Below are 12,582 nucleotides of genomic sequence, written 5' to 3' on the forward strand. Positions count from 1 at the left end.
GGCAGAAGGGGCCAGTTGGGGGAGGGTGGGGGATTCGAGCTCTTCTCCCAGGGAACAAGTGAGGAGAGGAAATGGCCTCAAGCAATGCCAGGGGACGTTTAGATTGGATATTGGAAAAATTTCTTCACAGGGTTGTGAAGCATTGGAACAGGCTGTCTAGGGAGGTGGTGGAGTCACCATCCCCAGAAGTGTCCAAAAAAGTTGTTTGGATGTGGCCTGGGGACACAGTTTAGTGATGAACATAGTGGAGGTGCTGGGCTGACAAGTTGGACTTGATCTTAAAAGTCTTTTCATCCATGGTGGTTCTGTGATTCTGTGGTATTACCCACAGATGAGAGGCAATCCTAATTCAGATCTAAAGCATTCTTCAGTTTTAAGTGCTTTTTTGGTGGTTTCTTCTACTGAGAACAACATTTCTGGTTTCTGCTGAAACACATTGTAAAAGAACCTGAACTTGGCATGGGGCCTTGATGCTACCCAGCTATAGGCAAGGACACTGCTTTCAATAAAACCAGGAGAAAGACTTGAACTAGTTTGTCACCTATCACCTGATTTCAGCATAAAGCAAACCTTACAGCCCTGTGTACATTCACAAAGATTGCAGACAGCAGCGTGTCAAATGCAGAATGTGCTCAAAATGGAAACCAAGACTAATTCCAATACCTGCAGCAAACATTCTTCAGTCTTGGGGCAAGCAGTGACCCCAAGGATATCCCTTACAACTCCCTGCTGGGAGTGCCCTGACTCTTTCCAAAGCACACTCCCCAAATGCTTCCCAGGGGACATGCTGAGACACAAAACTTCCAGCTCCCACAAGCCAGGAGTGCCTGCCAAGCATTCCTGCCTCAGTTTTGGGTTTTGATTCCCATGAATTGGCAGAAATTTTTAGTCTTACCTCTGCAACGTGCTCTCGATGCTCTGTTGTAAAAATGAGACATTTTTCACTCATTGTTCATTTCTGACCTGGGGGGAAAAAGCCCATATGTTAAATTCTGCTGAGTATGAACTCCAGATGGACTTGTGTCAGCAAAGTGTCACTTCAGAGTAAGAGACAGTTAGAGGCAAGCTGTTTGGGTGTTTCACTAAGGACTTTTGAATAAGAATTTCGTTTCTTTTTTAGCCACTCAGGGATTCTGTATTGGAGGCAACAGCTGCCTCCTCCTTTCCTAGCATACCCATGCAGGTAAAAAAACCCAGCAATTGCAAAAGGCATTTATTTCCTTCTTCTTTCACTCACTTGTCTGCACCAAATTACTGTGTATAGGACTAAGTTCAATTAGATTAGCATGTGACTTTTAACCTCCCTGGAAGCCATCACTCCCAATCCATCACCTGTTAAAATATACTAATATTACCATGAGCTAAAAGAATGAGATTGTAAAAATAAAAGCTCTGTAAAAATTTGTAAATGGCCAGAGTTAGGGAAGAACAACTAATACACTCTGTGTGATACATGCATGTATTTTCAGTACCTTAGTCAACTGAAATTAAGTAAAAATGATTAAGGATAATGGATAAATTCTGTTGGCAGAGTTTTCAAATCAAGTTTGTGTTCAAACAGAAAGTGATTCAAAGCTCATGATCTGTGCTGTGCTAATTGGAAGGCATGCATCAGACACAGTTGCAAATATACAGTATTGGAGCTCTGTATTCTCTTAATTGAATTACTCTGAATTTACACCAGTGCAACAGATGTAGGAACTCAGTCTTAATTCTGTCAACAAAAGATTTAAACCAGTTATCTCAAATACCCCTTTGCCACGTTAACATGTTGGTCTGTGAACAGTATGATCTGAAAGCAACACAGCATGAAATGTAATTTTGTGGTAACTTCTTCTTTCTGGAAATCCTAAATACCACCCAAATACCAAATACCATTCCAACCAGTGGTTGGAACTAGGTATCCTAAAGTCCCTTCCTAAACCATTCTGTGATTCTGATTCAGGGTGTTCCCTAAGTATTTGAGGTGTTTGCTTGCACACAAAAGGGAGTTTTTCTGGTTTTCCCCAGAGAATGAAACTTCTGTAGTGTATGAAATTGTGCTGAGAGATGATGGCAACCTGCATGCAAGGTGTTGCACCAACATCTCACAACTTTTCAAACACATTGATGGTACAACACTGCCTAGATCAGGATCCTTGTGCCCTTAAACCCATGGTGTGTCCTACCTTTCCTCCACCTCTCCAGCAAGGCTAGATCATTAAAAGACTTAAAGCTGGAATGAGATGCAGTGAAATCCCAAAGGTGAAATCAGCACAGAGTGCTCCACTGTGGCCACACCTGAGGTGTGTCCACATGGTCTGTCCCCAAATGTGGGAGAACACAAACCCACCATCCTCCTGCCTCACCACCCCCAGCTCTGAGCAACACCGTGCCCGTGGGAGCTGTGTCGCCTCGTGGCCGTGCTGAGGGGCACACTGCGGGCCGTGACTGCACTCCGGGAGATGTCACTGGGGATGTCACTGGCAGATGTCACTGCCACATGTGGCACCAACTCATAGCTGCCCTTTGTGGGTCCGGGGAGTCCCCCGCCAGGCTGGGGCTCAGAGGTGCGGATTGAGGGGCAGATCCATTCAGAGGGGAACATTGCAGTCCGGGTCTCCTGAGAGGGGCGGATTGAAGGGCAGATCCATTCAGAGGGGAACATTGCAGTCCGGGACCCCTGAGAGGGGCAGATTGAGGGGCAGATCCATTCATAGGGGAACATCGCGGTCCGGGTCCCCTGAGAGGGACGGATTGAAGGGCAGATCCATTCGGAGGGGAACATCGCGGTCCGGGTCCCCTGAGAGGGGCAGATTGAGGGGGGAACCCCACAGAGAAGCAGGTATGGGATCCACCTTCTGAGCAGATCCCCTCAGGTTTGATCGTGGTCCCGGTCCCCTCAGAAAGGCCGTGGGTGGGGCGGGTCCCCCTCAGAGAAGCGGGTTCAGTGGTACATCTGAGGAGGGGGTTGAGGGGCAGATGCCCTCAGAAGGCTGGGTTGAGGGGCAGATGCCCTCAGAGTAGCGGGTTGAAGGGCAGATCCCCTCAGAGTAGCGGGTTGAGGGGCAGATCCCCTCAGAGGAGCGGGTTGAGGGGCAGATCCCCTCAGAGGAGAGGGTTGAGGGGCAGATGCCCTCAGAGGGGCGGGTTGAAGGGCAGATGCCTTCAGAAGAGCGGGTTGAGGGGCAGATCCCCTCAGAGGAGAGGCTTGAAGGGCAGATGCCCTCAGAGGAGAGAGTTGAGGGTCACATCGGGTCGATCGCGGCCCGCTCCCCTCGGAGGGGCCATGGGCGGTGGGGTCCCCTCAGAGGTGGCACCTCCCCCCTGCGGGTCCTGAGGCGGCCGGGGGTGCCCACGGCAGTGCCTGCTTGCCGCGGCGCGGGGCCCTTCGGCGGGCCTGCCCCCGGCGCGCCTGCGCGCGGGCCCGGCCGGTTCCGGTGAGCGCTGAGGCGGCGGAACGGGCGGACATGGCGGACGGCGGCGCGGAGCGGGCCGATGGCCGCATCGTCAAAATGGAGGTGGATTACAGCGCGACCGTGGACCAGAGGTTGCCCGAGTGCGAGCGGCTGGCGCAGGTGAGGCGGGAGAGAAGCCTGGCGGGGCGGACGGGCTGAGTCATGGCGCGCTAGGCCGCGCGTGGAGGCGGCGCGGAGCGAGCCGCGGCCGCATCTTGCCCCACGATGCGGGTCCGGTCGCGGCCTCTCCGTGCCGTGCTGAGGAGGAGAAGGAGTGAACGGCTCCGCCGTTTCAGGGCTGTGTGGAAGGGTGAGCAGGAGGGAAGTTGGTGGCCGAGCACTGAAGGTGCTCTCCAAGGCAATGGTCACGGCCCCAACGCTGCCAGAGCTTATGGGATGTTTGGACAGCACTCTCAGATACATGGATTCTCTGGGATGTCCTGTGCAGAACCAAGGCCAAGAGAGGGACTCGATGATCCTTTGGGTTCCGTCCAACTCAGCCTCTTCGTGATTTTGAGACAGGACGAGGTTTCGGGGCGCAGCCTCGCGGGTGAGGAGACCAGAGGGCCCCACTCCACCGCAAGGGCCGTGGCTCTTCCCCGGAATTGCTTGTTCACCCCGGGGCTCTGTGCGCCAGAGGTGCCTTGCTGTAACAGGTCCCGGGTCAGGCTGGACAAGCAGCGCTGGGCATCCCTAAACTTGGTTACTTGCGAGCCCCGGGGAGCTGGAATGGAGGCACAGAGCCAGGACGGGCTCTGGGGCCGTCTCTGCCTCCTTGGGCTCAGTAAACAACGCTGTGAGCACGCCCTGGGTGACCGCAGGCTGTGTTCCACGGGCTTCATAGTGATGCAGCATCGGTGTTCTCTAGAAAAGTTTTGTGGCCTGGAGATTCTTGTGCAGCTCAGATCTCAGAAAAGACAGAACCATAGAATCCAGAACCCCACTGCCGTGGGCAGGGACACCTTCCACTGGTCCAGATGGACCTTGAACACTTCCCTGGGTGAGGCAGCCGCAGGTTCCCTGTTGTTGCTGTCGTTTGTTGGCCCAGTAGGATGGCATCCGACACTTTACATGCTGCAAATGCTCTGATTGATGCACGTGTCTCATTGTGAAAGACACACAGCTTGTACAGTTCTGAAGGCAATAGCCTTAAGATAAATAAATGACATCTTAGATTGTTTTAAGATTATTATATGGAGAGCAGGCACAGGGATTTCATCCCACAGGCACAGCTCTGCAAAGGAATGGACACCATGGCCATGTTTCATTGTGCAAAACATATCAACTGTGGCAGTAAGAGCACCTCCTTGACAAACCATTGTATGTAGTGTAAAATATTTCAGCTGGGATGGTTTAGAAACAACTTTCATTTTCTTTGGTTTGTTACTAATTTTCTAACCATTTTTTGTTTCTAGTTTCTAAGCTTTTTTTGCAGCCCCACCCTTGCCATGGGCTGTTACAAACTCACCCATATTAACTTTTTTTTTAAACTAGATTTTTGCTAGAATTTGTGACTTAGGACTAAAAGTCACACTCCTCCAAACAAAGGCAAATACAGTTCTCAAAACTTCTCCAAAACCAGAACTATTAGAATTCCATGCTTAGCCTGTAAAGCTTGTAATTAATGCTTTGTGTAATACACTGTAATTAAGATATGAATATGGGTGAAAGTAATAGGAGAAGATTTTTTTTTTTTTGGCCAAGGTATTTAATTGCATATCTGATCTCACTGAAAACTCTGTTTTGGCCAGAGAAGAAATGAGTTTTCCATGCAGCTCAGTGAATGTGAGCTCACCAAACCTGTCTGAAACTTGCCAGGTTTCTCTCCCGAGGCAGACAACTTAGAGCATGTGTTGTGTGAAAATGAAACTGGTACCTGTCCACTTTTATATCTGTGTAGAACTGTGTGTTTAAAGTGAGTGCTATGCGTGCATTTTTTAAGGGAAAAAATAGTGTACAGGCTGTCTTTATTTTTATTTATTTCCTCTCAGTTTAAACTGAATTATGTTCTGAACTCACTGAGATAATTGTTTGCCTGTCCTATTAGGAAGGAAGATTGCAAGAAGTCATTGAAAACCTTCTCTCCCTGGAAAAACAAACCCGCACGGTGAGTAGGGTACGGGGATGCTGGGATGTGTTCACACCTCACATTCCACTGGGTTAAAGTCAAGGGACTTGGGGTATCCTTGGAGTATCAGTCCTTCTTTTCTTTAAAAAGCAAATTAGTTTTCCCCTTTGTGCTGGAAGGCTGCAGTTGTTGATCCTGTCTCTAACACGCTCTTGGTTTGTTCCAGGCTTCTGACATGGTCTCCACATCCCGAATCTTAGTTGCCATAGTGAAAATGTGTTACGAAGCTAAAGACTGGGATGCTCTTAATGAAAATATTATTCTTCTATCAAAGAGAAGGAGTCAGTTAAAACAGGTGAATTTAATTGTTTGAAACAAAAAGTGAAAGTGTATTTTGGAGCTGTATTATGTCTCTGGTTTCCCCATGTGTGTAGGGATTTCTGTGTAAAGATGGTGGTTCATTTTTGCACTCTCCTCAGTGTGTATTGCAGACATATTCCTTATTCATGTTCAGATGTATATTAAACAGAGTTACTGCATTTTGTTGTGCTCATATGAAATGTGTGCTTTGCATGCTTGCTTTTGAAACTGGCATACTTTGCATAAAGCACTTGCATTTAAGGCAGTGTGAAGTTTATTGCACTCTGTGTGTTCAGTTTGGACAACAGGTAATTTTAATGGCATCATTGCTTTAGGAGGGAAAAGGTTACCTGTCATTCAGTGTGCAGGATCTTCACTAGTGTGTGTAAAAGTAGGAGTACAGTTTAGTTTGCACAGACTGTAGCTAAAAGCATGGATCATTCCAGCTGAATTTTGAGGAACTTCTTGAGGAAGACATTTCTAGAAGTTTAATTCTGGGGTTTTTTTAGAAGTAGGTATTTTAATAATAATTTTACCAGCTTTTCCAGCATTGTTACTGGAAGTGCACATTCCCATACCTGTGCTTGCTACTGAAGGAAGAAATCCTCCCTCTTCCTTCCTTTCCTGAGGAATCCACAGCTGTTGCAGGGAGAGAGGGTGGAGCACACAGTTAAGAGAAGGTCCAGGTCTCTCCAGCCATGCAGGTCTTAGGGCAAGCAGTGAAGTTCTGCCAGTCTGTGTGAGTCCTGTGGATTTGGCAGAACAGGAGTTACTTTTTAGGACAGAATTGCATGGCATGGATTATTTTCAAGATTGGAAAAAATGAGATTAAATAAATGACAAAACAGCATCATGCTTGCCTTGTAGCATCAGTCTGTGGTATCATTGTACACATCTTGATGAATCCAAGAGAGGAGATGGGTCTTGTGTGCTGTTCACTGAAATGAGTCTCTTCAGTGTGATGTGAAACTATTTATGACTTACTCTGAGTGTTACAGCTTGACTTCATTAGACAAATCTGAAAGCACAGATGTTTTTCCCCTCTGTTTTCATACCAGGCAGTTGCTAAAATGGTCCAGCAGTGCTGCACTTACGTTGAAGAAATCACAGACTTACCGGTCAAACTGCGCTTAATCGACACGTTGAGGATGGTCACAGAAGGAAAAGTAAGGCTTTGTTTTAAGACTCAGTGTCTAAAAGGTAGAATAAACACGTTTGCCTTCTTTAAAAATGTAGTTTCTTAGTATTGTTTTTTAATCTTGTGCAAGTAATATTAATTTTTAAATTACTCGGAGAAGCCAAGTAGTTTATTTCCTTCCAAAAGACTGCAGATATTTTCCATATTTAAATCATATGCTGAAACACTGGTCATGTTCCTATGATGTAGGTACCTGGTTGTGTTATTAATTTATATAGTTAGTAATACATTTCAAAATCCTAAAATGCCATTTCCTTTTCACTTTTTAAAATGTCATGTATTTGAATTTGTTAGGGAAACGGGCAGGTTTAATTTAATTTCTCCTGTACTTAGCAAGGTGTTACATATAGTTATGATAACCAGAAGGTGATACCAAGTGAGTTACTTATACTGCTTCCTTATGGTTTAAGAAAAGAAAGAATTCTGAATTAGGCAAATTTGTGTCAATTTTATGAGTTCTGTCTGTTAGTCTAAATGGTTAATGATCAAGTCTTGTTGATTAATGGCTGGTTAGGAGTAAGTGAAATAATTCAAAGGGTAGTGCTTAGTACACATTAACCATTAAAGTCTAACTTCCCAGATCTTTTGATATTTTCTAGCACACAAAATATGCAATACTATATTCACAGTGCATACCCCTTGTGTTTGCTGAAGCAGTGATGGGTCAGTGTAGACATTAATTTTTAGATTAATTTGGGCCAAAAAAGTTTGTGTGTCAGTTATGCATTGTATTTCATCAGTGTATATTGTGGACAGTGCCAGTGTAGTGATGGATACACAACAAATAAAGTGGTTGTATGATGACAGCATCAGGTGTATTTCCCAGTGGGGCTGCAGTCTCAGAGCTTGCCCTCCTCTTTAGAGAATTCCAGTGTTTGAACTCCTCCTTGTGCCCTCAGATATACGTGGAAATCGAACGCGCTCGCCTGACAAAGACACTTGCAACCATAAAGGAGCAGAACGGGGAGGTGAAAGAGGCTGCCTCCATTCTGCAGGAGCTGCAGGTAACACCTCAGAGCTCAGAATTGCACCAGCAATAGCAATTAATTCTGACTGTGTTCAGATTGTTAGAAACTGAATCAGGTATGCCTGCAGAAATGCCTGGAATGAGATGAACTGTTATTAGTGAAAGTGCAGTTCAGCTTTTAACTGCTTTTCTTCATCTCATGGTTGGGTTACATAGAATATCTTCCACTTGGAAAGTGGATTTCAATTCTCTGCTTAGTGTATTGAGTTTAGTGTTGGTGGATTCTTTGGTGTAAATGGGGGCAATAATTAAAATGGAATAACCTTTATTCAATTTTCACTTGCTCTGTAGTAGCTTTTCTTCTGTGGTTTTGTTTTGGTGTGCTCCCCTCCAGACAGCCTCCCACTATTCTGGCACAGTTAAACCTTCACTTGATTTGGCTTTGACAATATTAAGTTGTTATAATTTCATTTCAGGTGGAAACCTATGGTTCAATGGAAAAGAAAGAACGTGTAGAATTTATCTTGGAGCAGATGAGACTCTGTCTAGCTGTAAAGGACTATATTCGGACTCAAATTATCAGCAAAAAAATTAATACAAAATTTTTTCAAGAAGAAAACACAGAAGTAAGTAATTGGAGGATTTCTCACTTTTTCTCCCTCTCCCCACCCAAATTTTAATCTGACTTGCTTCTCTTCAGGTCCAAGTGTACTTGTTTAAATCCTTTTGTTTTCTGGGGTTCAGCTGAATTTCATTTACATGCCATAGAGCTGTGTTAATTGACTTTTTGATACTGTTTCAGAAACTAAAGTTGAAATACTACAACTTAATGATCCAGCTGGATCAACATGAAGGCTCCTACCTCTCCATCTGTAAGCACTACAGAGCCATTTATGACACTCCCTGTATCCAGGCTGAAAGTGAAAAGTGGCAACAGGTAAAAAAACTTCCACTACAAAATCACTGTATTTCCATGTGACAAATACCCATTTCTTAGCACATCAGTGTACAGAGGATGAAATAGCTCATCAGTCTGTTTTTATTTAAATGGTTGTATTAACAAATTGGTTAGTTGAAAACAGATGATAGAGTTGATTTCAAAAGAATGTTTCTAATCAATCTTTCATCTTCATTTTATTACCTTTGAGATTGACAGTGTCTGAACTGTTGCATACAAGTGTGGAGATTACAAACAGCTGTGCAAGTGTGGTCTCATTGGTGCTGTTGTGTGTGCAGTACAGATGTCTTTCATGTTTGAAAAGGTTTTTTTCTTCATGTATTTATTTGAAATACTAGAATTTCGGTTAACCTGTGTCAATTGTACCACAGTTCATTTCTGAAAGATAACATCAGTTTCATCCTAATTTTTTAATACACTGAGCTTAAATCTTCTATATATTAAACTCTAAGCTCTGTATCAGTTTTTTCAGTTTCTCTGTTTAATTATGGGAAAAAACCCACACTCTTTGCTCTTGAACAGGCACTGAAGAGCGTTGTTCTTTATGTTATTCTTTCACCTTATGACAATGAACAGTCTGATTTGGTGCACAGAATTAGTAGTGACAAAAAGCTAGAAGAAATCCCCAAGTATAAGTAAGTATCCTTTCTAATAACCAATTCTTAGATTAAAAAGTGTCTCTCCCTAACAGTGCAAATAAATCTCTTTATGCTGAGTCTGCTGTAAGCAACTGAATTTAATGCTGCATTAGGAATACTGCAAAAATATCATGGTTGTTCTATGTGAAAATAAATCTAACTAAATGTGTGTAAAAATAAATGCTCTTTCTCTTGTAAGAGAAAGATCTTTCTTAGAAATAGTCTGATTTTAGCTGCCCCTGTTCTTTATGGTAATAAGTATAAAGCATTTAAAATGATGCCTTTGATCTATTTTAAGTATGAACCAGGCCTTACTAATACAGGATTGTAATCCAACTGTACTAAACCATTTAGAGACCTCCTAAAACTATTTACCACCATGGAGCTGATGAGGTGGAGTGCCCTAGTTGAAGAATATGGGAAGGAGTTGAGAGAAGGATCCCTTGACAGTCCTGCAACAGATGTTTTTGGCTGTACAGAGGAAGGTGAAAAGAGATGGAAAGATTTAAAGAACAGAGTTGTGGAACATGTAAGTATCAGTGTCTGTGACCATCAGCTGTTTACTCAATGCCTCAGCTAAAATTCCTTTCTGCTTGCTGTATTTTAATCACAAAGAAGACAAAAAGTAGCTAATAAAGCAGCAGGTGAGGTCTCTTTTCTTTTCTGTTGCATTTCAAGATTTGATTTGCTTGCTTATCTTTATTGTGTGTTTATATTTGGAATAGTTGCCACCAAAAAGAGCATATTACACTCAAATGAGATTTAGCATTCATGTTTCAATAAAGCAGAAATCTGAAAGTCTTGCTTTGTATTAAATTCAGAATTGGTTGATTTCTTTTCTTAATAATTTATCATGTAGAGACTTTTATGCCTTCCACCAGCAAAAGAGCTGTTTGTTCACAATCCCTCATGTCCCCCATGCTGGACTGCCATTAGAGCACTACAGTTCCTAATCTCCTTTTAACATGGACTTTTATATTTTTGCAGCCTGCTTCAATTATTTTTTGCACATAACCCTCTACTCTGAACACTTTTATTCCAGAATATTAGAATAATGGCTAAGTATTATACCAGAATTACAATGAAGAGAATGGCACAACTCCTGGATCTGTCTGTTGATGTAAGTCTTGCTTTGCTTATCCTTCTTTCATAAGGGGGGGTGTGTTTGTGGCAGAGATGTGATTAGTCAGCAGAGTAATGTTCTTCTTTGATTTCATTTTCTGCCTTTATGGGAGCTAGAAAACTATTCATTAAACCTCAAACTCAGTTTCATGATGCACATGCCCATGGGGCAAAAGCTGCTCTTAGAAGTTCATTGATGTTCAAGGCCTCGTGTAAATGCTGCAGCTTCTTGTCTGGTGTTTCAGTGGCAAGAGGTTCTTGTCAATGAGGGGTGAAAAGCAGCTGGGGAGAGGGTCCCTCACCTGTCCATGGCCCTGTTCATGGGTGCTGGCACTTTGGGAACATGGGGTGGAGGGGTCTTCCTGCCATCCCCCTTCGTGTTTTCAAGAGCTTTCCAAGCAGAATGACACTTCCTGGTATTTGGAGTGCAAATGAAAAGCTTTACCCTTTCCATGGAATCTGCTTTTTCCACAAACTCAGGAAAAACCCTTTTTGACAGTGGTCAGTAATTCACTGGGGTTTTCCCAAGCCTTGCTTGCCACATGACTTGTTCTGGTATCTGTGTAGCCAAGTACTCTAAAGTGTAAAAGTCTGTTGGGGTTGTATATTAAACTTTAATTTTATGAAAGATAATAGGTCAATAGAAAACAAAAAGTTTTTTTGGTTTTTTTTTGAATACCTGTGCTAGTACCTTGCATTGCCAGCATGTGTAATATTAAAGTATCCTGCATTTTTTAAGTACAAAATTGTTACAGCTGTACTTGTGTGTAAAGAAAATCTTGTTCCTGGTGCTTTCATGCTGTTTGGGAGGAATTCTGGTGGTTTGTAAAAATGCTGTTTTCTTGACTTAGTGCTGTTTGTCTTTGCAGGAATCGGAGGAGTTCTTGTCTAACCTAGTAGTTAATAAAACCATCTTTGCTAAAGTAGACAGGCTGGCAGGAATTATCAATTTCCAGAGGCCTAAGGACCCAAACAATATCCTCAATGACTGGTCTCACAAGCTCAACTCCCTCATGGCCCTAGTTAACAAAACCACACATCTCATTGCCAAAGAAGAGATGATCCATAACCTGCAGTAAGGTGCCTCAATAATCTCAGTGCTTTTAAAGAAGGCATTAAATCTTCATAATAGAGACTATTATTACAAGTGTGTATATGGTTTGTTTTCTCCCTGTCAAGCCTTCCTGGTCTAAAATTTAGAACATAATTCTGAAATTCCTGTTGACAATTAAGTTCCCTTGATTATTCATTCAGTTGTTAAATGTTTTTGCTACAATTGGTGAAAGAACAGAATAAAACTGTATTGCCTGTATAATAATAGTCTTGTGATTTCTTTTTTTCAATGTGAACCCTTATCTGTCTAACATAGAATTCTGTGGTTATTTCATTACAGGACTATTTTTGAGGCTGTGATTGACAGGATATACTGTAAATAATAAAATCCTAGGGTTTTACAAAGAGGTAACTTAAAATGATAATGTAAAGTTGTTCTGAGATACTCTTTGAACAAAATCATGTTTATGCTTAAGAATAATGCTATTTCTTATGGTTTGGTGCTACAGTTAGAATTTATTGATAATTGTGAACTGCCAGAGCAATCAATACATGAGTAAGTACCTAAACCTTTGTCTGCTTGCTGCAAGTCACTAATTTTGCCTGCTTTGTTGCAAGGGCTACAATGGCAGTCAGTTATCTAAGCTGGTACTTGGAAGCTGCTGCTTCTCATCATGAATGTGTTAATTCTGAGCAGATCATGTTCTGTTATTTACTTTACCCTCCTTGTAATGGAGAGAAGCTGTGGACTTTTAGCCCTGGTTTGTTTTTTTTAAGGAAG

General features: G+C 43.0%; 1 protein-coding gene across 2 annotated transcripts; it reads left to right on the forward strand.

Moving 5' to 3' along the window:
- Positions 1 to 3,364: 3,364 nt before the first annotated feature.
- On the forward strand, positions 3,365 to 12,066 carry PSMD12 (proteasome 26S subunit, non-ATPase 12). 2 transcript variants are annotated; one of them, XM_071451221.1, is made up of 11 exons: positions 3,365 to 3,557; positions 5,485 to 5,544; positions 5,732 to 5,860; positions 6,924 to 7,031; positions 7,963 to 8,067; positions 8,507 to 8,656; positions 8,833 to 8,967; positions 9,511 to 9,623; positions 9,981 to 10,155; positions 10,669 to 10,746; positions 11,618 to 12,066. In XM_071451221.1, exons 1-11 carry the CDS (start codon positions 3,450 to 3,452, stop codon positions 11,825 to 11,827), a joined length of 1,371 nt encoding a protein of 456 aa, XP_071307322.1. In that variant the 5' UTR covers positions 3,365 to 3,449; the 3' UTR covers positions 11,828 to 12,066. The 2 variants fall into 2 exon arrangements, with proteins under 2 accessions (XP_071307322.1, XP_071307324.1); XM_071451223.1 differs by lacking the exon at positions 11,618 to 12,066 and having other exon boundaries at positions 10,614 to 10,747.
- The last annotated feature ends 516 nt before the right edge of the window (positions 12,067 to 12,582 follow it).

This window comes from Agelaius tricolor, unplaced genomic scaffold, assembly GCF_023055355.1.
Source record: "Agelaius tricolor isolate 1412-34295 unplaced genomic scaffold, bAgeTri1.0.p SCAF_32, whole genome shotgun sequence".
NCBI classification, from domain to species: Eukaryota; Metazoa; Chordata; class Aves; order Passeriformes; family Icteridae; genus Agelaius; species Agelaius tricolor.

Bases quoted from the DNA above. Each gene is read 5' to 3' on its own strand.
- PSMD12 (XM_071451221.1), top strand. From the start codon at position 3,450: ATGGCGGACGGCGGCGCGGAGCGGGCCGATGGCCGCATCGTCAAAATG. The intron at 3,558-5,484 runs GTGAGGCGGGAG...CTGTCCTATTAG, and splicing joins AGTGCGAGCGGCTGGCGCAG to GAAGGAAGATTGCAAGAAGT. The intron at 9,624-9,980 runs GTAAGTATCCTT...TAAACCATTTAG, and splicing joins GAAGAAATCCCCAAGTATAA to AGACCTCCTAAAACTATTTA.